We start from the raw sequence: 26,520 nt of genomic DNA on the forward strand, positions 1-26,520 counted from the left end.
GAATCCTTATGGTAGAGTATGTAGAAGAAGAATACTGAGTACTTTCTTACTCCAAAGTGGCATTTTTGTCACCTTGTCATCTTGTGTTGTAGATAGAGTTTGCAAGGGGAATGGTTTAATACAGGACACATAATTTATAGGATTATTTTAAAATAGTTACACAAAGAGTGTAGAAGATCCATCCACACACTAGAGACCAAAGAATCCAGCTGAGGGCGTGGGTCCCATGGCAATGTCCTGTATGAGTCCAGCTGAAGACCTAGAGCCCATGGCACTGCCCCCAACAAGTCCACAATGATGTCTCATGCAGGTCTCTTTCATGGATCTGCACTAGGAAGGCCCAGTGGTCAGTAGTGGAAGCTAGAAAGTCTGTGCCAGTGGGATGAAGGATCTGAGCTAACAGGCTAAGGGATCTGCACTGGAGCCAGGAAGCAATGCTCAAAGTAAGGACCAGAGCTCCCCTGAGAAGTACCACAGCCATCCTCAGCAGTAGCAAAGACCCAAGCGCCTCTGATGATGAGAATAGCCAAGTTCGTATCGGGAAAGCCAGCATGACAAGCTCCTAGAGGAGAACCAACAGCCCCCTGACAGCACCTCTTCTTTTCCTATTCTCCTTTTTATTTTGTTGGCAGCAATCCTCAGGTGGGCTTTCCATACCCAGCACCATACTGATTCAGTTCAGTTGGATATTACAAGTTAACCGCCAGTTGTCAGTCCACACCTTGACACATGCATGTAGTGTTATGGTCCCACTAGGAAATGGAAACTTTAATTGACCACAGCTTTATGGCCAGAGGCTCAATTGCCATGTGCAGATTTTATATTCTTCTCACTGTCTCCAGCGTTGTTTCTCAGCCTCAGCATTGTTGGCATTTGGGGCTGGAAACTCTTTGGTGGGGGAGAAAGGGGCTGTCCTGTGCATTGTAGGATATGTTCCAGCACCTCTGGCCTCTGTACATTAGATCCAGTGGTACCCTTTACTTCCTGTAGTGACAATCAAAAATGTCTCCAGACACTGCCAAATGTTGCCTGGGCGATAAGATTGACCCCAGTTGAGAACCACCCAGACTAATCTACTGTTTTATCTTCTACTTCCTGATGAGTACATTAATTTTCATGTCTTTCCAAGGAAAATATTACTTGGACAGTAAATTTCTTTTCTTTGAAAAGTTAAAATCATATAATACATTTTGAATCTAAATGAAAAATATTTCTATCTCCATTTCATTTTGTTAACGCAGAAGAATTGCGAGGAAGGTCCATGTTGTTCTTGAGGCCATAAACTAGGGCCCTCTGGTGGAGCACTAAATTTTACAGGAGATAATATATAAATAAAGAGGAATGTTGCCATCACTTTGTTGATTTCGACTTCTCTCTGCATGCGTGGGAATCGGGTCTGGACTTTCTGTAATTGATGCTCTTACATTGGTGTTTGGTTACCACAAATTGCAGACCCGACAGACTGGGTTGGACGAAGAGAGGAGGAGAAAGGACTGCGTGACCCCTGATGTCTAGGAGGGAGGTTGGCTCGGAGAGGAGCTGCTCTTAGCCGGCCACCCGCTTAATCTTGAAATAAACTCTGATGACGCCACCTGTACTGCAGCACCTCTGTCACCTGTGCTCTGCATTTTATCTTTACTTTCCTTTGCGTCTGTGCCCCCACTAGACCTTGAGCCTCTTGAGACTAGAAACCTTGTCTCTTGCTTACATTGTGTCCCCAGCTCCTAGAACAGGACCTGGTAAATAATAAAAGTAGACGAATGATGTATATTGTTGTAGTCAGGGTTCACAAGGACACATACAGGACACTGAATTTATAGGATTATTTTATAATATTCACCAGAAGAGTACAGGAGATCTGTCCACACACTAGAGACCCAAAGAATCCTGCTGAGGGCCTGGATCCCATGGCAATGTCTACCACAAGTCTAGCTGGAGGCCTAGAGGCCATGACGATGTCTCATGCAAGTCTGTATCAAGGACCTGCAATGGGAAGGCCCAGAGGCCAGTGGTGGAAGCTAGAAAGTCTGCACCAGCGGGATGAAGGATCTGTGCCAGCAGGCTGAGGGATCTGCACTGGAGCCAGGAAGTGACATTCAAGGTAAGGACTCGAGCTCCCTCAAAAAGAACCGAAGCCATCCTCAGAGACAGGGAAGACCTGAGCTCCTGTGACAGTGAGAACAGCTGAGTTCATATCAGGAAAACCAGTATGACAAGCTTTTCCAGCAGAATCAACAGCATTACCACCTTCCCTTCCAGTTCTCCTTTTATGCTGTTGGCAGCAATCCTCAGGTGGGCCTTCCACACCCAGCACCACACTCACTCGGTTCATCTGGGTGGTACAAGTTGACCATTAGTTAATCCACCACAGATATTAATATGCCTTTGTACTTGGTATTGATCACAAATGTAAATTAAATGTTTATAATTTTTTTCTTCGCTCTGTTCTTCACAGTGTGTAGAAAAACATTTTACTGGTCCCCTGGAATCTAATCTCTGCCTAGCTCAGTCTAATCCATACATAGCAGTCAAGAAAATCATCACTGATACTTTTAGCCCCTACCATGGGCTTGGGGAGCAATCCAGCAGTGGTTAAGTGGACAAGACTACTGTGCTTCTGGCCCCAACCGGGACCTCTTCCGCAATCATCCTATGTCACATGACCTCACAGCACTCTCAGCTCTGCCCAGCCTCTTCTCCAACCCTCCCTTTGCTTTGTACTCTTCATCACTTACCTGGTCTTCACAACTCCATTCCAGGCTAACGTCATTCAGTTTTGTTACTTGTTTACATACGATCATACCAACTTGCTAAGAATATACTTTTGTTACTGACCTCAGTTCATGTTATATTGGCTTTCATCTGGACTATATCTCATTTTATGTCTTGTATATATATATACTTTTTTTTTTTTTTGAGACAGGGTCTTGCCATGTAATTCAGGCTGGCCTTGAACTCATGTAGCCCAGGCATCTCAGTGATCCTCCTGCGAGTGCTGGGATTATAGGCTTGTGCCACCATGCCCAGCTATGTCTTCTAAATTCTTCCTCCTACTCTTTCTACTAAATATGACCATTTTCTGCACTGCTTAAGTTTTCAATAAATGTCATAAAATAAAGGGAGAGGTGCTAGGAGTAGTCTCCAGCCCTGGATTTCCAGACATTCAGAAAAATTCGTATAAATATAAGGGGCAGCCCTCTAGTTCCAAAGTATTTGCTTGGAAGCCACTACTTTCAAATTCCAGTTGCAGATACAGCCAGGGGATTTTTGGCTGTGTGAAACCAGACATAGTTGTCTTAGTCCAGAAAGGCTTTTTAGACTAAGACTGTTCTTATAAGCTACTTAGGGGATTTTTTTTTTTTAAATAAAACTGTTGTTTTTATATCTACCCACCCCCATTTTTATACTTTCTTAGTTATTCTTGATTTACCAGCTTTTGTAATAATAATTTTTTGTGATAGCTCATCAGTTTACCATTTAGCATTTGTCTTTTTCATTTGTAGGAAATGAGGGGAAAATTGCTGTGTCTATTAAAATTATTTAGCTTCATGTAATCAAGACCCAAAGCAAATAATAACCAAATGTCTTAGTTACTTTTCTCTTGTTGCTGAGACAAATTATACAACACCCAAGGTTAAAGGAAGATTGATGTAGCTCACAGTTTGTAAAGGTTTCAGTCCATAATTGGCTGGCTGCAAGACAGGGTGGCATGGTAGGCAGAAGGCAGCAAAGCAACAAGAGACCACCACAGGTCTATCTATCCCTTATATCTTATCCAGGCTACTTAGGGTGGGTACCACTCATACTCTTAATCCTAGTGCCCTTGATCCTAGCATTGTACCATCAATCAATTCCAGCTTCACACACTCTAAGTCCATCTACCTCTGTAAAAGCCCCAGCTATGATCACATGAGACTTTGGGGGGAAATCTAGACACAAGCCATAACAACAAACAAAACAGAATTTTACTTCTCTTTCACATAAAACTGTTATTGTGGTTTATATGTAGACATTCCACAAGGGCTTCAGTTGCTCATAGGTGGGAGGTGGTTGGATTTTGGAAGGTGATTGGATTGTGGGGTTTTATAGTTGACTTGCTTTTAGGAGGTGGACTCCAGTAAGAAGAAGCAGGTGTTAAGGGGTGTGGCCTAGAAGGGTTTCTCTGCCTCCCCAGCTCCTCCCTTCCTTCTCTGCTTCCGGGCTGCCATGACAGGAATATCAGTGCCTTGCTGTCCAGCCTTCGAGCCAGCTGACTATACACTGAAATGTGAGCCAAAATAAACCTCTCCTTTAAATTGTGGGTGTCCCAGGTATTGTGTCCCAGCAATGAGGAAAGTGACTGAGAGATTTTGGTAGCAGAGAAGTGGGGTCATTCCTGTGACTACACTTGACCATCTGATTTGAACACTCTTGGAACTGGTTCGGGGGAAGAGTTTGGGATGGTTTGGTGGTACCAGCTGGAGAAGCAGTCCTAGAATGCTGAAAGCCAAGCTTGCTGGGAGATTCTGGTCAGAGCTCAGAAGACCAGAATGCAGATATAAAAGCGGACAGAAAAAAAAAAGGCTAAAGAAGTTCCAATAGGGAATAGGGACTCTGTTGACACTTAAGCTCAAGACTATTTGTGTTACCCACTGGCAGAAAATTTATCTACATTTTGCTCATGTCCTAAAATTGCAGGAGACTGAGATTAAGGGCACTGGACTCTTCTGACAGAGGAGATTTCAAGGCAGACCAGTGTTCTGACAGTGATATAGGTACTGTTGGGGGCTTTTAGCCAGCTATACATTGAAAATCATACATAAATGGTACTGCTGAGTGACTTTTAAAGTTTTCAGTTTCCCTGAGAGAAACTGCCTATAAAGTAGAGCAGAGGAGAGCTTGATTGCAGAAAAGATGAACATTAAAAACAAATTAAGTATTTTGGATCTGGACAATAGGAAAAACAGCTTAAGGGCATCCACCTTAAGGGGATGTGAGGAATCAGCAAGGTCCCAGCTCTTACAGGCTCAGAATTGCAAAAATGAAAGACTTTGCTTCAGAGAAAGCCTCAGGGCACCATGCTGAAGAATGGGAATTCCTTCCTCTGGATTCTATTCACAATGCTCAGACATCCAGGCACTCAGAGGCCTCTATATCCATGATGAAAGAGGGCCCAGCTACTTCTCAAGCTGGCAGCAGACCTTGGCATCATCCATGTGGTGCTGATTTTATGGGCATGTAGAATGTAAGAGTTTTGGGGTAAGGAAGGCTTCCACCCAGATTTAAGAAGAAGGCCTGGGTGGATAGGCAAGGAGGCCTTAAGATGGTAGTAAGTGAAGCTATGAGACTTAACCCAGAGATGGCAGTGGAGACCTCACAAAGCTGTAGAAGCCAGGAAAGTGAAAGTCTTTGGTAAACCACAAGAAGTCAGCAAAGCCAGATGAAGAGTGAGGCCACAAGAGCTACAAGCACCAGCAATCCAGTATGGAGGGCCACTTGAGACTTTTGGAGTTTGCATCTCACCACAGCTTGTTCTGGGTGCTGGACAGAGAGCTACAAGATTTAATGTCTTGCTTTGGTTCCATTCCTTTCTATCCTCCCTAGTTCTTTGTTTAGAAGTGGGAATGTTTACCCTGTGCCATTACATGTTGGCAGTGCTTAACTTCTTTGATATTTACAAAAATCTACGGCTAAGAGTTTGTCTTAAAAGCCAGAGGATACTTGAACTTGGACATTTCAGCAATGCTGAAATTCTTAGGTCTTTGATAACTCTTACAGATGGACTAAATGCATTTTGCATAAAGAGATGTGCAGGAGTCTTTTGGGAGTCAGAGGCAAAATGTTACAGTTTATACCCAGATGTCCCCCAAAAACCTCAAGTACTCATAGGTGGGGCTTTTGGAAGGTGAATGGATTATGGGGGCTTACAGCTGGCTTGCTGTTAGGAGGTGGGGTCTTGTGGGAAGAGGCAGGTGTCTGAGGGCATGGCCTGGAGGCCTTTGTCCCCCTCCCTAGTTTCTTCCTTTGCTTTCTGCTTCCTGTCCATGCCATGAGCAGCTCTTTTCCACTGTGCCCTGCTGCCGTGCCATTCTGTTTTGGAGCCAGCCAACTATGGACTAGAATATGACCCAAAATAAACCTCTCCTCCTTTAAGTCGTGGTTGTTGGGTATTGTGTCTCAGTAGTGCAAAAAATGAATGAGACAAGTATAGAGTTAGACCCTTCAGGAGTTTTATAATTGTTCTGCTTCACAAAGCCTTTGGGACCCAGGTTCCTTGTTGTACATGTTCCTCCGTTCCTAGGTGTGGACTTAACGGCCCAGAGTAGCAGTTAATGTCCAGTGTTACATCTGCATTGTAGGTAGCAGGATAGAGGAAAAACAAGAAGAAAGATCAAAGATGCATTCCTGTGTCTTCAAAGGGAAATCCCTGGGAATTGCTATATGACACTTCTGCTTATGGCCATTCTAACAGGAGGGATGGTGGGGGGAATTTGTAGTTCATACTTATCCATCTAGAAAACAGGCACTTCTATTCGTGTGGAAGGCCGGGTAATGCGTACTGAGGACTGTGTAGCTCTGTTTGCTATGGCTTCCCACATTCGTGCCCCTCCCATTTGAACTTTCTTGGTTCATTTCTTACATTCTTTTCATTTTACTAACAGAGACTTCTTCTAATAGTTTTAACAGATAAATGCCTATGTGATGTGAAAATTTATAAAATATAAAGAATAAAATAAAAACTGCCCATAATTCCCCACTTTAAAAATACCTACTGAAATAGCACATGCGAGAGATGTCCATAATGTTAATATTTAATAATAACTATCTTCAGATCATTCATGATTTTGTGAGTTTATGATGGTCTATTCTATATTCAGATACTTATTACTTTGGTGAATACTTTAAAATATCTTCTTTGTTCCCAGCATCTTGTTAATTTGTGTGTGACTGGGAGGGGCGAGCAATGAAGGAAATTTTTAGGAATGAATTTGTTGGTCTCAGGAGGCTTCCATTCCAAGATGAGACGAGACACACGTAGATGGAAAAGTTAGGAAATATGTCACAGCTCATAAATGCCGTATTTGTATTGACATATGTAAAGATACACTAGAACACAAAAGCTAAAAATGACAACAGTGGATATTCTTGTTTAATTGTAGAATTATTTGTACCAAGGACAGGTGTTTGTATAAATGAAACTTTAAGAACATGTCTCACTTTTGTAGTTGCTGGAGACTGAATCATAGATGAGAAGTTTTGGGGAGCCTAGGTTAAGCGGGACTGGGAAATAATGAAACCTAACATAGTTAAATTCTAACCTCTCCTGATTCCCAGAGATTAAAGTCTAAAGTTCACTTGAGGGTCATTTCACCTGACTGAGGCCTTTGGTGATTTCTACTAAAGATGGTCCAATTAAGTTTTGCTGAAAAGTGTGCTATATCTTGTGTTCTAAATGCTGACCTTTCCTATTGAAAATGCTGGGAGTGTGGGTGAGGTAACCATGTTAAAAAAAAAAAAAGTCAAGCTGGCCTGGTGGCATATACCACCTGTAATCTGAGCATTCTGGGAGGCTGAAACAGGTTAGGCTAGCAAGTTTGAGTCCAACCTAAGCAATTGAGCAACCTAACAAGTCCCTGTCTCAAAATAAAAGCAAAAAATGCCTGCAGCTGCAGCTCAGTTCAAATGCCCTAGGTTCAATCCTCAGTACCCGCTACACACCAACCTAAGAGTTATGTCAAAATAGCAATACTTGAGATATCCAGACCATATATTTATTTCTTCTTTATATGGTCTCTTTTCCCCCCAATACTAGAGATTGAATCCATGGTATTAGCAACGAGCTACATTCCCAGACATCTTTTTATTTTAGCCTGGCTGTCACTAAGTCACTGAACTGCCTAAAATGGGTTCAAATTTGTAATCCTCCTGACTCAGCCTCTAAGAGTGCTGGGATGACAGGCAGTGTGCACCACCACGCCCGGCTTTTTTTTTTTTTTTAGCAAGCATGGACAACTTTTGTAACTGGAAGAAGTTTTATTAATTTAAAACAAAAACAAAAGCCCTTGCACCAGTGGCAGGGCGCTGTTGAGACCAGGCTTCAGGGGTTACGGTGTCTTCCTTGTTCGGAACGCGCTGAGGATTCCTGAGGATTCCGGTGGCGCCCTGGAACGGAGCGGTCCTGCCGGCTGCTCCGGGAAGCGGAGAACAGTGGCCGATTGTGGCCCTGGCCTCGCTCAGGTGACGGGGCAGAGGCTGCTAGGTTTGCACCCAGAACACTGCCTCTTTCATGGAGAAGGGGCTGCCGCAGGAAAGACAGAGCCTCTCTGTGGAGATGCTTACATTGCGGGCTTTATTTGTGCTCCTGGCAGACCTGCAGTGAAGAATACACATTTTCAAAAGATGCCGGTTTCCTGTTTTCATTAAGAAAACAAGGAATGCTGAGCCGCCGAGCGCGGCGGGGCGGCGTCGCCGGCGGCGGAGGACTTCATTGGTGAGAGCCGGCCTATGGCGTTGGCGCGGGGCCGGGGAGCGGCCGGGGGCGGCAGCCTTTTCCTCGCGGGCCGGGCCGGCGGCTGTAGCGGGCAGGGCCGCGTGGGGGGCGCCGCAGGTAGGTGCCAGGGTCGGCGGTGCGGGGCGCGAGCTCCTGGCCGCTGGATCCCCAGGCCGGGGCGGCGTGGGCCGGGGTCGCCGGACACCGGATCTTCGGGCTCTGCTTTGCTTGAGGAATTTCAGACAGCTCTGGAAACAGGTCCGGCTGCATATTTTGAATGCCAGCTTTCCTCTCGCCGAGATGAAGGTTAGAAAGGAGAGAGACCAGAGGCGCAGGAACGCAAGTTTCCAGGCAGAAGCCTCTGCATGCGCTTCCCCGGGCACGGGCTGGAACTTTCAAATAGAACCCGTTTCTCATCTGCTTTAGAGTGGAAATGGGCGCTAGAATAGTTTAATACTAAATTTAGACTGGGAGATGCGGACCCTCTTAAATCCTCCGCTTAGCCATCTTTTTGTACTTTCCCCGTAACATTTCCGAACAGACCAGTGGAGGGAAAGGGGTCATGCAGAGAATTCGCACTGTCAACTGTAATGTCCTGCAGTGCTGCGGACAGGCAGCTCACAGTTGCTGGAAGTCCTTGGACCTCACAGCGGTGGGGTGAGGTGGGTTGGGGGAAGGGGAGGCTGTGCGCGGGACAGGGACAGAGGTACAAACTGTACAGACAGCCGGCGTTTTCACTCGCTGCTTTGAGTCCTGTCCATGGCCCTGACAACGCAGAGCCTGTTTATATGGCTTTAGGGAAACGCATTACTTACTCATGTATGGTAAACAAACAAAAAATGGCCTTGCTTTTAAATTTGAAATGCAGAACTCAGGTCAGCAGCAAGATCTGCGCTTTGAAAAGTGCCTGTGTTTCCTTTTTTAAATGTTTGGTTTAGCCAGAAGTAGCATTTACTGAATGCCACATGAGCCCGGGGCTGGAGGATAGCTTTGCTCTTATTTATTCTCTTTAGAATCTGTTTGGATTCATCATACATGTAAAACAAAGTACTGTGCAGGTAGTGGATTTTTTTTTGTCAAATAATAAAAAGAATTAGGAAAACATTTCTCCAGTTGGGAGAGGGCTTTGTTTTGTTTTTAGGTGTGGAGAGAAACTGAGACGTGTAGGACAGAGTAGAGTTGAAGTCGTCTCTATTTTTGCACTCAAGCTGATCACTCAATATCCCATGGACCAGCTTTCTAGCAAGAAGGGTTCAGGGCAAATCATGGTCGTGTGGCAGTGGTCAAGCCCTGGGTGGCTTTTCTCAGTGGTTACAAAGCCTGTCCAGACTGCAGAGCACCTGGGGCTGGGTCGTCTGAGTCTCGTGGGTCTGCTCTGATCTAATCTTAGTCTGCTGCTGTCAGACTTTGCTCCTCAGATAATGTTAACTTTGTAAAATAGGAATTGCAGTGTCTGCTCTCCCTTCTTCAGGGGACTATAGACAAATAATCTACTTGACAGTGCTTTTAAACCTTTTCTTAATGGATTCTTCAAAAATATTTGGTAAGGACTTGCTATGTGCTTGGCTCTTTAAGATCATTATCCTTTGTCGGTTTGGTGTTATATACCTGTAATCCCAGCAATCCCAGTTGTGAGACCAGAGGATCATGAGTTCAAGGCCAGCCTGAGCAATTTAGACATTTTCTCAAATCAAAAAATTTTTAAAAGACCTTGGGCTGTTGCTCACCACACCTTGGGTTCAATTAGTGGGGAAAAAAAAAGAATATCATCTCATTATAACGTAACCTTGTAAATTAGATACTTTTATTCCAAATTTTACTCGTGGAAAAACTGAAAAGTGTGTTAACTTGTTCACCAGCCAAGTTGTAGATCCAGGATAATAACAGAGGTCTGTCAGCTCTTCTTGGTTTTACCTTACCGTGTAATACATAGCACTGTAATGTTCTCTTCTCTCTCTTAGGAAAAGCAGATGATGTTCTGAACGGGGACCATGACAAGGGACAGAAAGACCCTTATTTTGTGGAAACCCCCTATGGTTATCAGCTAGACTTGGATTTCCTCAAATATGTGGACGACATCCAGAAGGGAAACACTATCAAGAAACTGAACATCCAGAAGAGGCGGAAGCCCTCTGTGCCATGCCCAGAAACCAGAGTCACCGCGGGTCAGCAAGGTGTGTGGACCTCCACTGAGTCCCTGTCCTCCTCCAACAGTGATGACAACAAACAGTGCCCAGGCTTCCTCCTAGCCAGAGGCCAAGCTACATCGACTCCAGTCCCACGGCCCCCTGCCCCTCTGGAGACCTCGCCTACTTTTCTTCCCATCCCCGAAAATCGACAGCTGCCCCCTCCGTCCCCACAGTTCCCAAAGCACAACCTTCATGTCACCAAGACCCTGATGGAGACCCGGAGAAGACTTGAACAGGAGAGAGTCACCATGCAGATGATGCCGGGGGAATTCAGAAGGCCCAGGCTGGCCAGTTTTGGAGGCATGGGCTCCACGAGCTCTCTTCCCTCCTTTATGGGTTCTGGAAACTATAGCGCTGCCATCCAGCTTCAGAATGGATACCAGGGCAATGGGGATTATGGCGGCTATGCCCCAGCGGCTGCCACTACTTCCTCCATGGGGAGCTCCATCCGCCACAGCCCTCTGAGCTCAGGGATCTCCACCCCAGTGACCAATGTGAGCCCCATGCACCTGCAGCACATCCGCGAACAGATGGCCATTGCCCTGAAACGTCTGAAGGAGCTCGAGGAGCAGGTGAGAACCATCCCTGTGCTCCAAGTGAAGATCTCTGTCCTGCAAGAGGAGAAGCGGCAGCTGGCCTCACAGCTAAAGACGCAGAGGGCTGCATCGCAGAGTGACACCTGTGGTGTGAGGAAGCGCTCCTACAGCGCAGGGAACGCCTCCCAGCTGGCACAGCTCTCCCGGGCACGGCAGCGGAGTGGTGGGGAGCTGTACATTGACTACGAGGAGGAAGAGATGGAGAGCGTGGAGCAGAGCACACAGAGGATAAGGGAGTTCCGGCAGCTCACCGCAGACATGCAGGCCCTGGAGCAGAAGATCCAGGACAGCAGCTGTGAGGCCTCCTTGGTGCTCAGGGAGAACGGACAGTGCCCACCTCAGGAGTGCCGGTCTGTGGCAGTAGGTGGCAATGAGAACATGAATGACATTGTTGTGTACCAACAGAGTTCCAGAGCCTACAAGGACGCAGCTGTAGGGACAGTCACTGAGGTGAGGGATTCCAGCATTGGCGTGACCGAGGCCATGCTTGGAGTGACAACAGAAGCTGACAAAGAAATCGAGCTGCAGCAGCAGACCATAGAAGCCTTGAAGGAAAAAGTCTACCGCCTTGAAGTACAGCTTAAAGAAACCACCCACGACCGGGAGATGACTAAATTGAAGCAGGAGCTGCAAGCCGCTGGATCGAGGAAGAAAGTTGACAAAGCCGTGACGGCCCAGCCACTTGCCTTCAGCAAGTTGGTGGAAGCAGTGGTATCGACAAGAGATCAGGTGGTTGGCAGCCACGTGGACCTGGTGGACACTTGTGTTGGGACCTCTGTACAGACGAGTAGCGTAGGCATCTCCTGCCGTTCTGAGTGCAAGAATCGAGCTGCAGGGCCCGAGCTGCCCATGAATAGGTGGATTGTTAAGGAGAGGGTGGAGACGCATGACCGATGTACAGGGAGGTCTGTGGCGACCTGTGACAAGTGTGTGGGTGTGGAAGTCAGTGTCTGTGAAACAGGCAGCAACACAGAGGCATCTGTGAGCGACCTGACACTCCTCAAGACAAATTTGAATTTAAAAGACGTGCGTTCCATTGGCTGTGGAGACTGTTCTGTCGATGTGACTGTCTGCTCTCCCAAAGAGTATGCCTCCCGCGGCGTGAACACAGAGGTCGTTGGCCAGGTAGAAGCGGCCATCATGGCAGCACCTCTTACCACAAACCAGCACACCAACACGGTTTTGGAACAGGCGAGCCAGTCCACTAACACTGAGACAGCCACACTGGTGGATTCCTGCACCAGCACTTCCTTAAGCACTTCGGACAAGCAGACCAGCACACAGACAGTGGAGGTGCGGACGGTGGCTATAGGAGAAGGCCGTGTCAAGGATGTCAACTCCTCCACCAAGATGCGGTCTGTTGGTGTTGGGACCCTGCTTTCTGGCAGTTCTGGGTTTGACAAGCCATCTGCCGTGAAGACCAAAGAGTTGGGCGTGGGGCAGATAAATGTTCATGACAACTATCTGGTTGGTCTCAAAATGAGGACCATAGCTTGTGGGCCCCCACAGTTGACTGTGGGGCTGACAGGTAGCAGGAGGAGCGTGGGTGTTGGGGACGAGCCTGTAGGGGAGCTCCTGGAGGACCCCCAGCCCCAGGCTCCATCTGGAATGGTGACCAGCTTGGACCACTACATTGAACGTGTCCAGAAGCTGCTGGCAGAGCAGCAAATGCTGTTGGCTGAGAACTACAGTGAACTGGCAGAAGCTTTTGGGGAGCCTCACTCACAGATTGGCTCTCTCAACTCACAGCTCATTAGCACCCTGACCTCCATCAATTCTGTCATGAAGTCTGCAAGCACCGAGGAGCTCAAGAACTTCCAGAAAACCAATCTGGGTAAAATTGCAGGTAGGTGGCACTTTGGGGACCTGCGGATAAGGAAGAGCCTTTGTCCATTTTCCGTTGCTATAACTGAATTCTAGAGACTTGGAAATTTCTAGAGAATAGAGGTTTACTTAGCTTATGGTTCTTAGGCTGGGAAGCCCAACATGGCATCAGCACCCACGGAGGGTTTTTCTGCTCCATCCTAACAAGGCAGAGGGCATCAAAGGGGCAAACAGAGCAAGAGTGCCAGAGACTCCTGCAATAATGAACCTACTGCCTGATACTGACATTAATTCATTTTGAGGGCAGAGAGTAAGTTTCCAACCCTGGAACTTCCAGGGATCCATTCTCTTAGAAAAGCATGTCTTCCCAAGAGCTAAGGATTTTTTTTTAACTGTCTGAGCTATTTTTTGAACTATAGAGAAAGCTTTAGGATTGTAATGGGTAGAATGAAAACTGAGAATCCAAAATTTGTAAGGACTGAGCTCATTCTCAGTATCTGGTTGTTTCTTTGGTCTCTAGCTAAGGACTAACATAAGAAGAATAAACTGGTATTGGCAGGCCTAGACATTATCTTCTGGAGCTGCTAGTTTTTATGTGATACTTTATTGTCTTCCAGTTACTAACTTACTCATTTTATATAAAACTCCCTAAAGAAAATCCTGTATTATTTGTACCCACAATTATTAGCAGTATAAAATGCTTATAGTTCATCTTTCCATGAAAGGGAAGAACTTCATCAGTTCATAGTACTGCAAATAATGACTAATGTTCACCTTCATCTCAAGCCCAGGTATCTGCACTGAGGGTAGTTTAGCAGCAAAGCCAGGGCTCCTGAGGGGCTTAACATTCCATTCAGGGGCACAGGTGGGAGGTAACAGACCTGAACCAGGCCCAGGAGGAGGCAGGTACTGTGAACACAGCAACTCCACCTAGGGAGCAGAGAGTGGCAGCGGTTATGGGTGGCGCTGTTGGAGAGAAGGGACCCTCGGGCAAGAGCTCTGAGAGGAGCAGGTCTTTTCCCACTGCTCATTTTAGTAGATGAATACACTTTGCCTTTCTCTTATTACCATGCCTTCCCTTATTGTTATCATGCATACATTTTGCCTATCCCTTATTATTTGGGATTCCTGCTCACTTCTGCTTTTCTTTAAATTGAAGCAGATCATTGACAAACTACCCAGGGAGAGTTTACAATGTGTGGTTTCCCTGTTAGCCTCACTGAAATCCCTACCCGGGTATCAGGCGCCCTGTGTATGGGGTTCTGGGGCTGGGGCCACACCCCTGGTATCATTCTTGACAGTCCAGTTCTCATGAACCAGTGTGACCAGGAGAAGGGTCTGTGTGCATCAAATTAATTTTTTGTAAAAATGTGCAGTGTAGACTTCATTAAGCCATCCATAAAACATTTCCGTGTTCCCTTTATAAGCCCGAAAGGGCATGATCAAAATAGACTGAAATAGATTCTTTTTATAACTTCCTACGTCTCCACTTTCGCCCTGAATGACAACTAGTTTTCAGTATCTCTGCTCTGGGGCATAGTTTATTATGGAAGAAAAAAATGAACATGACAGCTGCTGTGTGGGTTTTTCTTTTAGCATCCACAGTCAAATAAATGGAGTAAACAGGATTACAGTGATATGTGGACTGAAGCAAAATCTTAGGTAGCAAATAAGATGTCTGCCTCCATGTCCTTTTAAAAATCCTGATGTCAGACATTGAAGTCAAAATAAAATTCTTACGTACACCCAGTCACAGATGACACAGAGGGTCATAAAAGCGTTTTCTTCCGAGGCTTGCTCCCTTCTTCCCAAACTAGGGTTCCTGTTTCACATTCTTGCCAAAAATGTTCAGCTGTGACATTGGAGTAATTTGTGTGGCCCCCCGCCCAGGCTTGGAGACTAAGAAGAAAGTGCCCTCGGGTTGTGCCACACTGTGCTTTGATCCGTTTCCAGTCCTGCTGGCATTCCACACGTCCCTGTGTAGCTCTGACTGTGCAGACAAACACCTAATTAATCAGCTAAAATACAGGAGACCTCTAGCAGTCGTGAACAAAAGAGTAAATATGTTAATAGCACAGTGGTAGCCTCCCTAGAGCACACGAGAGTGTCTTTAAAGTATGTCTGTAATTCATGTCACCTTTGTGTTTTAGCTATGTTGCTTTAGAGTTCAGATGAGGAAGGAATTAAGTTAACAACTCAACCCACGTTCTGGTGTTTGTGTGCACATGGGGCTGAAATCTAAAGCATCTTGATAGCGTAAGGTGAGATTCCTAACACCTGCAAGCTGTGTGGAGAATGAAGGTGTGCCCAAATGTACCCTGGCTTTCTGTGCATATTGCAATAATATAGCAGAATATATACAAGAACGTAGCATACTGCTCAGGTGCATGTCTGTACTGTAAGATATAATAAAGTACTTGTTCACAATTTATACCCCACCCCCCAAGCAAAGCAATAGGGAATTTGGATTTGACATCTGCCAAAGAAAGCACATAATCATTTGTATGAACCTAATACTTTAAGGAAGTTAAACTGGTGCTCTGCAGCTAATCTGCATTCAGATTCTTTCTGTGCCACTAGGATAGGTTGTCTCTTTGTTCCCTAGTAGGATTGTAATGAAGATTTTGTGAGTCACAGCAGTAAAGCTCAATAAAGGCTACTGTTATTGTTGAGAACCCTCAGAAGTAGAAATGTGGCTATCGAACAGCTGCCAAGCAAATTTTACAAATCTTTTGTTTCTGATCCATATGTTTACCTCTGTAATTCTGGCTTGTGACATTTCCTCCCAAATTATTACATCTCCCCCACCAACGGTTTTATCAAGATAGGGAAATACATAGATAAAACTGGGGAAACAAAATGAGTGTGACTGTTTTTGGGCCAGAGTCATCCAGAATCACTGTTAAAGCTCAAGATGATGTATATTAATGCTGAGTCAATAGAACGCTGTTCGTTTTTGCTAGAATTAAAGATTTGATGATAGTGTCCCTTTTTAGTGTGCAAAACATTTTCAGTGACATAAAGCCTGACTCTTCTGTTCAGCTTCTTAAAATCACAACTGGACTGGAGTGTGTGTTCATATTAACAGTTCAAAGGGCGTACAGAGTGGAAGCCGCCCTCCTGCACACATGTACCTCCCATGTGTGCTTGGTGTGTGCAAGTATGCAGCCCCATATTTTAGATTAAACAAAAACAGTCTACCTATACATTTCTTCCACCCCGAAAGGTCACAGACATTTTTCCATTATTAGAGCGGCAATGTCAGAGCTTTGCAGTTGGACTTTTGTGGCAACCAAAAGTGTACTGTACTTAATTCCTGGTAGTATGAGTTTAATATATTTAATACTTTCCATTGAATTTAAGAAATTAAGAGGAAATAAGTTTCTGTTCTCTACAAAAACTTTAGGAAGTAATGTTTATTTTTTTCTGTAAATCTATGGGATTTTTTTGGTTTGAAGAGTGAGTTAAGGTTTTGGTTTTTTTTCTTTTTCCTTTGGGAAGAAGAGAGAGAAGATTCTAGACAAATGACTAGTACTTACAAATACCCTAGAAATATGTAACTGCTCTGAGCAAATATGAACAAAATTCTCTCTTAACAGTGGAACTTAACTGCCTGCCATATAATTTAGAGAAAATTCATCTCATGCAGACAGAAGGACTACTTTTTAAGTCAGCTTCTGTATTTGTCTTTTTGGTCATCTTGGGTTTAAAAGTTTATGAACTTGAAGTCATTTTCATAACTGTAAAACTAAGTTTGTGGAGAGATACCAAAAGCGGGAAAATGAGGTCATTACAGAATACCATTTCTAGTTAGTTGTCTCCTCTTTGAAGAGCATCAAAACAATCTAAATGAAGTATTTCTGGAACCCTGTGGGGTATAACATAATGTGTAAGAGACCTACTGGCCTGGAAGTCAGGAGGACTGATGTCATCATCTGCGGGGGAAAAGGACTTAGGCCTAAGGAAAAGATCTGTGAAAGATTTCATTCTGCCCCTCACCTTTGTGAGCCCTTCATTGGCACACACTTGAAAATCAGGTTATTTTAAACTAATGGCTTTAAATGAGGGTCAGTAAAATGGAAACAAGCTCTGGTAAAAAATTCAGGTTAACTTTTATACTTTTACTCTGAATGAATCCTAAGGTGTACAGTTCGTTTCAGGCTGGAGCATGGAGATTAGTAATCTTGAAGAACTGAGATAGCTTTGAGATCATGACAAATGTACTGATTGATACTGGACGACAGCCACGGCTATTTATTTTTTCTGAGCAGCAAGCCATTCATACTTCAGTAAAGATGTTGAAGGTCTGCACTGTCCGCTTCTCTGTCATCTCAATTGATAGCTATGCATTAAGTGTCACCTATATGCAGAATATGTTGCTGCAACAGGGAGATAGAAGGGTGGGTGTCTGTTAAAGAACTTGCCATCCAGTTGGAAGTCAGGACACACACACATCTGTGGCAGTACCAGCATATGTGAGGTTCAAAATGCTATGGAGTTAGAAAGTGGTCAGGGTGCAGCTGTAGTCAAGGTAGCTGAGGTCAGGGGAAGACAGGAGGACCTTAGCTGAATCAGGAGAAGCATATTTTAACCCCAGCTTTAATTAATGCAGCCTGTCAGCTTGGGATTTGTGGGTCAGATCTTGGGATTGGTATATAATTAAATGTGGGTGGGGTGGGGTTGAGGGAGAATCTGGTTCTTAATCCACTCTAGCATTTTAATTTCTAAGCAAGCGTCCACTTTGAAATACATTCATGGTAGCTGTTCAGTACATTCCCAAGAAAATATCAAAATGGCCCTGAAGGTACAGCTCTGACCTTTTAAGTTTTCCATCTCCAGTTTGAGTTGGCTACTTGTGTGGGTGACCTCACGTCTGAGGCTTCAGGCAGGCTCTGAGAGGAAGCCTAGAGGCAGAGAGGGTTTGTCCTTCTGTCAGTACTACATCTTTTCCCCTCCAAAGTAACACACAGGGTCTCCAATGTCTGCTGTCTAATAGCTGGGCTAAAGGGGTGAATTCATGCTGAAGTCCTTTTTCTTTATGAAAAAACTAAAGTACTATTTGAGATTTCCTTAAATTCTGGGTTATGTGTTGGGAAAATACATTGAATGACCATAATTCATAATGAATCAGAAATTTCAGTCCTTCTTTTTTTTTTTACTTGAGACAGGGTCTATGTAGTCCAGGCTGGTCTTGAACTCTGTGTGGCCTCACACTCGTGGCAATCCTGCCTCACCCTCCTGAGTGCTAGGATTAAAGGCATGTGCTACCACACCCTGCTGGGCCTACCTATTTTTTTTTCTTTTTGGTACCAGGAATTGAACTCGGGGCCTCACGCTGGCCAGGCAGGCACTGTGCTGCTGAGCCACATTCCTGGCCCTACCTATCCTTGAAAAGTAAGTTAGATGTGGTTTAAAAATCAAATCAGAATGCTCCATTGAAAATTGGGGCACACGCCACTTTTAATTCACTGGCTACACTGTCCAGAGCTGTTTTTCAGAAGGCATTTGGCATTATAAACAGAAATGTGGATTAGCATTGCGGAACAGTTGACATCTGTTGCAGAACAGACCAACCTTTCAAATGCATTTTAACATATTTTTAAAAGCCAATTTTCTAATAAATTAGAAACCTAGTGCTTGTAACCCCATCAGCGGATACCCATTCTAGATGGAGAACATCAGGGAGGATTCTTTATTTAACTCTTGCAGCTCTGGTTTTCATTGAATTTTTTTTGTTTTTGTTGTTAGTTTGCATCTAACATTCTTTAAGTTCAGGACATTACAAAATAAAACTTTCGTTTTAATTTCCTTTCACTGTAGTTTGCCCTGGCTGCTATGATTACCTCTATATCCAAAGCTTAATGCTTTTCGTTTTCCAGAATGCTGAGGTTTCTGTCACTTGCTGTCTTTTAGCCATCACTAATCTGTCCAGTTGTAAAATGGGTCTCGTGCTTTACTGACATTCATGACCCCGGTCCGTATGCTCGTGACAGAAGGTTTTTCCCAGTTGCCCACTCTCCTGCCCACAGTTGCCACCAGTGAGAGTCTTGAGGTCTAGCCAGAGGGCCAGAATTCTGCAGGAGCTTGTAATCAGTCCAGTTGTTCTGAGGCTGTCGTTTGGGGGTACCATTTACTGCTCCCATGGACTTGTACCACCAGTGACCCAGGGCTATTAATTATACCAGCAGTAATTCCTAAGAACGCACAAGGTCCGAGTTTATGACTTGAGACCATAGGGGAGTCTATGATCTTTATTTTCAGCAGTCGAGTTTTATTTCGCTTAATTTGATTCAGTGGTTCTCAATCTGGCTGCACAGCAGAATCGCCAGGGAGGAGAATAGGGTGAAAATATACTGATGTCCGGCCGCCTATAGATAGCTCACTGTATTGTTTTTAATCCCCCACCCTCAATTCGTGTGATTCTAAAGGCAGCCAGGTTGAGACCATTTCATTTAGTTTGGTGGCTGCTTTATTTTGTCTGTCCTGGCCACACATGTCCTTTGTTTTGCTTGGACATGGCAGTCCCTGGTCAGATGCAGGTGCAGGTGCAGTCCTCTGTGTGCCTACAACAGCAGACTGGTTCTTGTTGAGCTCAAATTGTGTCTGGGCCGGTTGGTCCCAGCTGGAGTTTGAACATCATCCGGAGAAAAGATTTTCTGGCAGTAGAGGGGGAGTTTTCCTCAGACTGGACAAAGAAGCGCTAGCCTTACCTTTTGCCCTCCACAGAGTCTCTGACTTTCAGGTGAGTCACATGGCACTTATGAAAGGCCTTTCATTACCCAGCACTACTGTGAGTATGGAGGGGACACCAAATAAGACCACAGCCAAGGGTGCTTACCTTCTTCTGGAGAAGAGAAAACAGGCAGGGCATATTTTTTTAGCCTGGACAGAAGTGCTACATGGCAACGAGGGAAAAAAAAGATCTCTGGAGTAGTAGCCTAAAAAAAAAAAGGGACTACAGAGGAAGTAGGATTTGGGCCAGTCCCTGCAAAGAACATGGGTAGACCTTGTGAAGGGAGCTGGAATCCCAGGCCTGTTCAGCAGCTAGTAAGGAAAGAGTTGGGAGGAATGAAGATACGAGACCTCCCGCACAAAGCAGCACGTTGGAGGAGTTGAGCGGTGCAACTTCTTGGGGGCCTCAGCAGTTGTTTGGAGGGTGGTGTGCTGTACTGCATGTGTACGTGGAGGCCGCTGGGTGTGCGAAGGAATCATACGTGCACAGGCACATAGCCAGGGCCTGCAGGGCTAGAGGAGGGAGCGCTATTCATAGAATTAGGGAAGTGAGTTCTGGGCCAGCTCCATGGCCTCAGGCACATTACCAAATCTCAGTGATCTTCGGAACTCATAACTAGAAATACAAAAATGAATTTTGAATGATCTCTCTATACTGCCTCATCTTGAATATTTTGTCTGCCCCGCCTCCTTTGTAAAATTATTCTGCCATTACTTAAAACTACAAGCGTTCACAGTGGGTCACCTGCATGAAAAACTCTTAGAGGGTGGTGCCAGAAATGCCCATCCCTGAGCCCCATCCAAGACAGTGACTTCCTGGCAGCAAGCTACCTGCTCATCTGTACTTGATACACTCCATGTGATTATGAACAATAGAATGTAGCTTTAGAGTTTCGCACAATTTATCTTTCTTTACATTTCCTCAGAATACAGTGATTAACTTCTTTTTCTTCTAAGCATGTAATAGATTTAAAGCTTTATTTATTTATTTATTTATTTAGTCTTTGAGTCAGGGTCTCACTATGCAGTTCAGGCTGGCCTTGAGCTCACTTTGTAGCCCAGGCTGGCCTCGAACTCGCAACGATCCTCCTGCCTCAAGTGCTGGGATTACAGGTGTGCGCCACCACACTCGGCCAAAGCTTTATTTTTAAAAGAGAAAACTAGGGCTGGGAATTTAGCTCAGTGGCACAGCGCCTGCCTGGCAAGCGCGAGGTCGTGAGTTTGATTCCTGGTACCAGAAAAAAACAAGAAAAAAAATAAAAGAGAAAACTGATCAAATTCTTATCCAGTGACAGTATTGCAAGTAGATTTAAATGTTCTTTTGTTAATACCTTATATTTATTAGGTATCATTTAGAAAACAACAGATACAAAGAAAATTTGTAACAGACTATATAATTCTTTGGCCTTAAAAAAGCAGCTATAAAACAATATCCCTTGGTGGTAGAGCACTTGCCTAAGCCTGCTCTGTGCTCTAGGTTCCATCCCCAGCATTTCCAAAACAAGAAAAATTTTAAAAGTATGTTTTTTCTTACATATCTGCCCAGGTTTTTAAAAATAGGTATACATATAACTGTTTACTGATGGTTGCCCCATACTATTTTATATCCCACTTTTAAGCAGGCTATGCTCGCTACTGTATGTTAGCAAATGTCTTCCCACAGCAACCTGTTCAGTGGCTACAGACAATTCCTTTGCCTGACATCCCAGCACTTGCTAGTTCCTTAGGGGCAGACTGTGATGCCTGCTTCTCTTCAGTGTTTCAAATGTGAAAACAGTGACCCTCCTTCTATATCTCTGTGTGTATCTTTAAGATAGAAGTACTAGAAATCAAATTGCTAAGTCAAAGCAATATTTTTAAGAGTGATTTTGAACACCATCCATATTCATTTTAGAAAAAGTGGCAAATAAGGGGGGGATTAAATCATCATAACTCATTTAACTAGTCTTCCAAATAACTCTTCTAGGTACATTTATTAGGTTTTGTGTAGACTGCAAGGGAATCTGACATAGTCTCAAAAATCGTCCTGTGCCTTGTACCACAGATCTCAGTGGGACAAGGTGGGCTGTGAGCGAACGGAGCAAGGAAAGTTGTGTGCAGTGAGGGGGTGAGGGAAGGCCCCAAAGAGGGCGAGATGGGGGGTGGGCCGTGTGGAGATGGGAGGAAGGGCATTCATTCTGTGAAGAGGGAAGGCAAGGCCAGGGTCAGGAAGTGAGAGCCCCTCCCCTCCAGACAGAGTGGTTCCCTCCATCAGGGTGCAGTCCCTGTGCAGACGGGACCCCAGGCGAGGTGGGAATGAAGTTGCAGGGCAGAGCTGCTGCCACATTACAGATGGCCTAGAGTATCTGGCTAAGCAGCGTGGACCAAGTTTCCCAGGCGGCCCAGGGTCAGAGTGCTTTCTAGGCAGGGCCAGCTTTTGTTCTAGCTGCAGGGATGATAGCGTTAGGGCTAGGCGGGAGCATTCCTCTGCACCAGTGTGCCAGAGGGGAGCAGCAGGAAGAGAGGGGCACCGGGACGGATGTGACTCCCGTCACCCAGGGCCAGTGTGAGGAGAACAGCAGGAACACAGAGATGAAGTGACGCCGTGGAGCTAGAATGACAAGCCTTGGCAGATGGGATAATGAGGGAAAAGTTGGGAGTCAGAGGTCGCCTTGGAGGGTGGGGATTAGGTGGCTTACGTGGTAGTGCCACTCACTGAGGAAGGAAGCTCTTGGGAAAAGCATGAGTTGCAGGATTTTTTTTTTTAAACAGAAACTGTTTTTCAGTCTATTTTGTCCTTACTTGGTACCACATACCCTATACCCCGCTCTTTCTGGCCAGGAAATAATTTGGAATGTACCTGTAAGTGTGGAGGCCTTCAGTCAGGAGGGTTGCCAAGCACTCAGACGTCTCGGCCAGAGCGTGAGGTGGGCACTGCAGAAGAGACGCCTGCGAGCAGCCGGGAGACCTTCCCCTCGCAGGAGAGTACCCTGCCCTCAGTAAATCTGACGGATGACCAGATCGCTTCCGGCCTCTACGGTAGGTCTCACAGTCCTTGGTATCGGATTCTTTCTGGGTCCCATTGCTGGCATTCAGTTAAATGACAGTGTGCTTTACTTTTTTTTTAATGTTTTTCTTCCGGTACCAGGAATCGAACTCGCGACCTTGCGCTTGCCAGGCAGGCGCTTTGCCACTGAGCTAAATTCCCAGCCCCCAATAGTGTGCTTTATAAGCTGACCTGGAGAAAGAATTAGGTAGTTGTTCTGTAGAAAGGCCTAGAATATCTTTGAGATTGTCAAAGAAAGCTTAATTTTAAGAAAATGTATCTGGTATTGCCAATTACGAAATAGTATAAACAGCATTTCACCTTTTTCACATTCTGGCAGGCAGAAAATTTTTCCAGGTTATTTCAGCTGAAGAAATGAGACACATTGAGCCGGGCGTGGTGGCGCATGCCTGTAATCCCAGCACTCGGGAGGCTGAGGCAGAAGGATCGTTGCAAGTTCGAGACCAGCCTGGGCTACAAAGTGAGCTCAGGGCCAGCCTGAACTGCATAGCGAGACTCTGTCTCAAAAAGACAAAAAAAAAAAAAAAGTAACGAAACGAGGCACATCACTTTGAACAGTAAAGTCTGATAAGATGCCAGGTGTCACTGGTATTGTGATGTATGGAAGTACTGAGACATTTTTCCCCATTTAAAGAATGTTTTCTGTTGTTGTTTTGGGGGTGTTTTTTGTTCTTGGTACTGGGAATCAAAGTCAGGACCTTGCACTTGCCAGGCAGATGCTTGCACTGCTGAGCTATATCCCCGGCCCTAAAGAATGTTATTAATAGGACTTTATTCTCTTGCATGCACACACTTTCCCAATGCATTTGTGCAAATTTGTCATGTATGCATGCCAAGCCTACAGCCAAATACATAAGGGAAAAGAGATTACCTGTTCACCTAACTTGTATGAGTTATGTTAATTTTGATCATCTTGATGCATCTTTTCACAGTTTGTGCAAACAATGAAAATACGCTAAAGTCCATCATGAAGAAGAGAGATGGCAATAAAGATTCAAATGGTGCAAAAAAGAACCTTCAGTTTGTTGGCATTAATGGAGGGTAAGGAAAGATGGTAGCACTAGATCTCCGTATCTGTCTCCTTTATCTCCTGCCTACTTAAGTCACAGGTCAAGGTGCCTGGTCTGGGATGCTGCCACATTTTGATGACAAGATTCCCTCATCAGAAAGGTGCATTTGAGCTTTTCTTCCCTCCTCTTGCTGTCTTTAAGGATATGCCATTTGTTGAGGATTCCTGATGAAGCTGAGCTATTGACATCTCCTCATCTCTGTCCTTAAAAAAATAGTCTTCAATAAAAAACAGCGGGCAGCAGTTGCTACACTGTGTTGGACAGCTTTTATTTGCCTGTTATAATGCAGGAAGAGAAAGACAACTTCACTCCATGGTCCACTGGCTGTCATCCACCTCCTCAGCAACGTCCTCAGCATGGGTTGCCTGTTGCTTAGCCCCCAGTGTTCATGGGAAAAACTGTAGGCTTTCAACCCAAAGAGTAATCCAGACATGCTGGTGCTTCTTTTCTTTCTAAATAGAATGCTTATTAGTCATTTGTTCCTTCTTTTCCAGTTAACTCATGTAAACACTTAAGCCCATTTATCCTCCTACAGTCAAATCAAAGCAATTAGTTGATTAAACCACAGGAAAGCGGCAGTGCAGAGTTGGTTGAAATAACATTTATAGTAGAGCTTACAAGGCTTATCATGATGGGGCCTGTTTTCCAAAGCTTAAAAAATTTCATGGGGTGGTGTGCCTCAGGAGATTTTGGAAGTCATGCATTGGAGGAGGTATTGGTTACTTACATTGGTTACTTATTTCGCCTTGACTTTGGGAGATGGGAGAATGAATGGGGCAAAATAGCAAGAGTGGAAAAAGATTTAAAATGATCAACAGCACATGTGGTGTTTCCAGCTGATTGATACCAGGTAGAAGAGCCATGTTGTTTTTTTTTTTTAACAAGTGGTGTATGATACCACTTGGCAACCCAAGCTGTCCCTTTTAAGTCAGAACCCATTTTAAAAAACCACCAGGTATTCACATAGACCTTATATCAAACTTCTAAGCACAGGGTCTAAAACCACTGGTGAAATTTCTGGAGTCTAGTCAGCAGCCTTCCCTTCACAGAAATTTCGGTCGCTGGGTCTTTCTGGGCACACCTTGCATCTCCTGAAATCCCAATTGCCACCTAGGTATGAAACAACTTCCAGTGATGATTCCAGCTCAGATGAAAGCTCTTCTTCCGAGTCAGATGACGAGTGTGATGTCATTGAGTATCCTCCTGCAGAAGAGGAGGAGGAAGAGGAGGATGAAGACACTCGGGGAATGGCGGAAGGGCATCATGCAGTTAATATGGAAGGTTTCAAGGCTGCCAGGGTGGACCATGAAATGCAGGTTCAAGAATGTGAACCTGAGAAGGTGGAAATCAGAGAGAGGTGTGGTACATTCCCCTTCCCTCCCCTGACCCTCCCATTTAGTAATTTGTCAGTAGAATTGGCCAGTTCAGAAATTTTGCAAGTACAAGTATATTTGTGGGGGTGGTCTTCTGTGTACCTCAGAGGTGTGTACTCCTGGTCACAGCACTATTTCAAATGGTTTGGAATGTCATCTGGTTTTTTAAAAACAGGTTCATTGAAATGTAACTTATTTCCCATATGCCACCTGATTTTTAATACAAGTGCAGAGTATAGTAACTCCTGGATCTGTTAGAGTAGCAAAGGCTTCATGCCCTCCTTTCTTTTCTGACACTTCAAGAACTTCTGTGACCTCATTTTATATGTGGAACCATCATCCACTTCAGCTTCCATTGTTTGAATGCTTTACCTTATTTTTAAAGACATATTTAAAGTTTTTGGCAACTAGCACTTTTTTAAGATTTCAGATTTTACCTTCAGTCATTTATCCAGCCATACAATACTTGATGTATGTGTCAGCACTGTTAACACAGTATGCATGAGAAACAGATATTTCGCCTTGACCAAAGATCACATTTGCACATTTACTGTAAAGATGTGTATCCGTCATAGGTCTCTGATTGCTCTTCAGTGAGCACAGTGGGTTTGGGAATGTCATAAGTAGCAGTTGAAATAAAATACCAAACTCTCTGGTTAGCTAACACATGTACCTAAAAATGAAGTACTTTTTGAAGACCATTAGCAAAAATGGATTTGATGCTCATAAAAAAGGAGGAAACAAAAAATGGAAACTTCAGTATGTTTTCACTATGGAAGGTACAAATGGGACAGGAAACTATTTAATTTAGCAAATGGAAGTTAATTACAGTAACATAAGGTAAGTATTTCTAGTATATATTTCCAAGTGTTTCAAATGGTTTGGAATGTCATCTGGTTTTTAAAAACAGGTTCACTGAAGTGTAACTTATTTCCCATATGCCACCTGATTTTTAATTTTTCATATAGTTGAACAAATACTTCTTCAGTACTGGTGAGCATAATAGATATGCAGGAATTTAGATCTCTTCAGCCTCTTAAATGTTAAAGGTATTTTTTTTTAAATCTCGACATTGTTGTATAATGTCATAAAACTGACATAGCCGGAAGCCACCCTCAAGAAGAGACCTTGCGCTCTGGTCAGAGGTATTGGCTTTATAGAGTGACGTTAATCATGGACACAGAGAGACACCGCCATCCGTCATAGTATGCCTAGACTAG

General features: G+C 44.6%; 1 protein-coding gene across 2 annotated transcripts in view; it reads left to right on the forward strand.

The window, feature by feature from the left end:
- Positions 1 to 8,497: 8,497 nt before the first annotated feature.
- Positions 8,498 to 26,520, forward strand: part of Kank1 (KN motif and ankyrin repeat domains 1) — a gene marked incomplete at its 5' end in the record, with an annotated part of 31,766 nt that continues 13,743 nt past the window's right edge. The window contains 5 exon segments of one of the 2 annotated variants that reach the window (XM_005388591.2): positions 8,498 to 8,587; positions 10,432 to 13,101; positions 22,632 to 22,829; positions 23,790 to 23,898; positions 25,042 to 25,284. In XM_005388591.2, the coding sequence (XP_005388648.2) occupies positions 8,498 to 8,587; positions 10,432 to 13,101; positions 22,632 to 22,829; positions 23,790 to 23,898; positions 25,042 to 25,284 (3,310 nt within the window). 2 annotated transcript variants of the gene reach the window in all.

The sequence above is a fragment of the Chinchilla lanigera genome, unplaced genomic scaffold, assembly GCF_000276665.1.
Source record: "Chinchilla lanigera isolate Chin_1 unplaced genomic scaffold, ChiLan1.0 scaffold00033, whole genome shotgun sequence".
NCBI classification, from domain to species: Eukaryota; Metazoa; Chordata; class Mammalia; order Rodentia; family Chinchillidae; genus Chinchilla; species Chinchilla lanigera.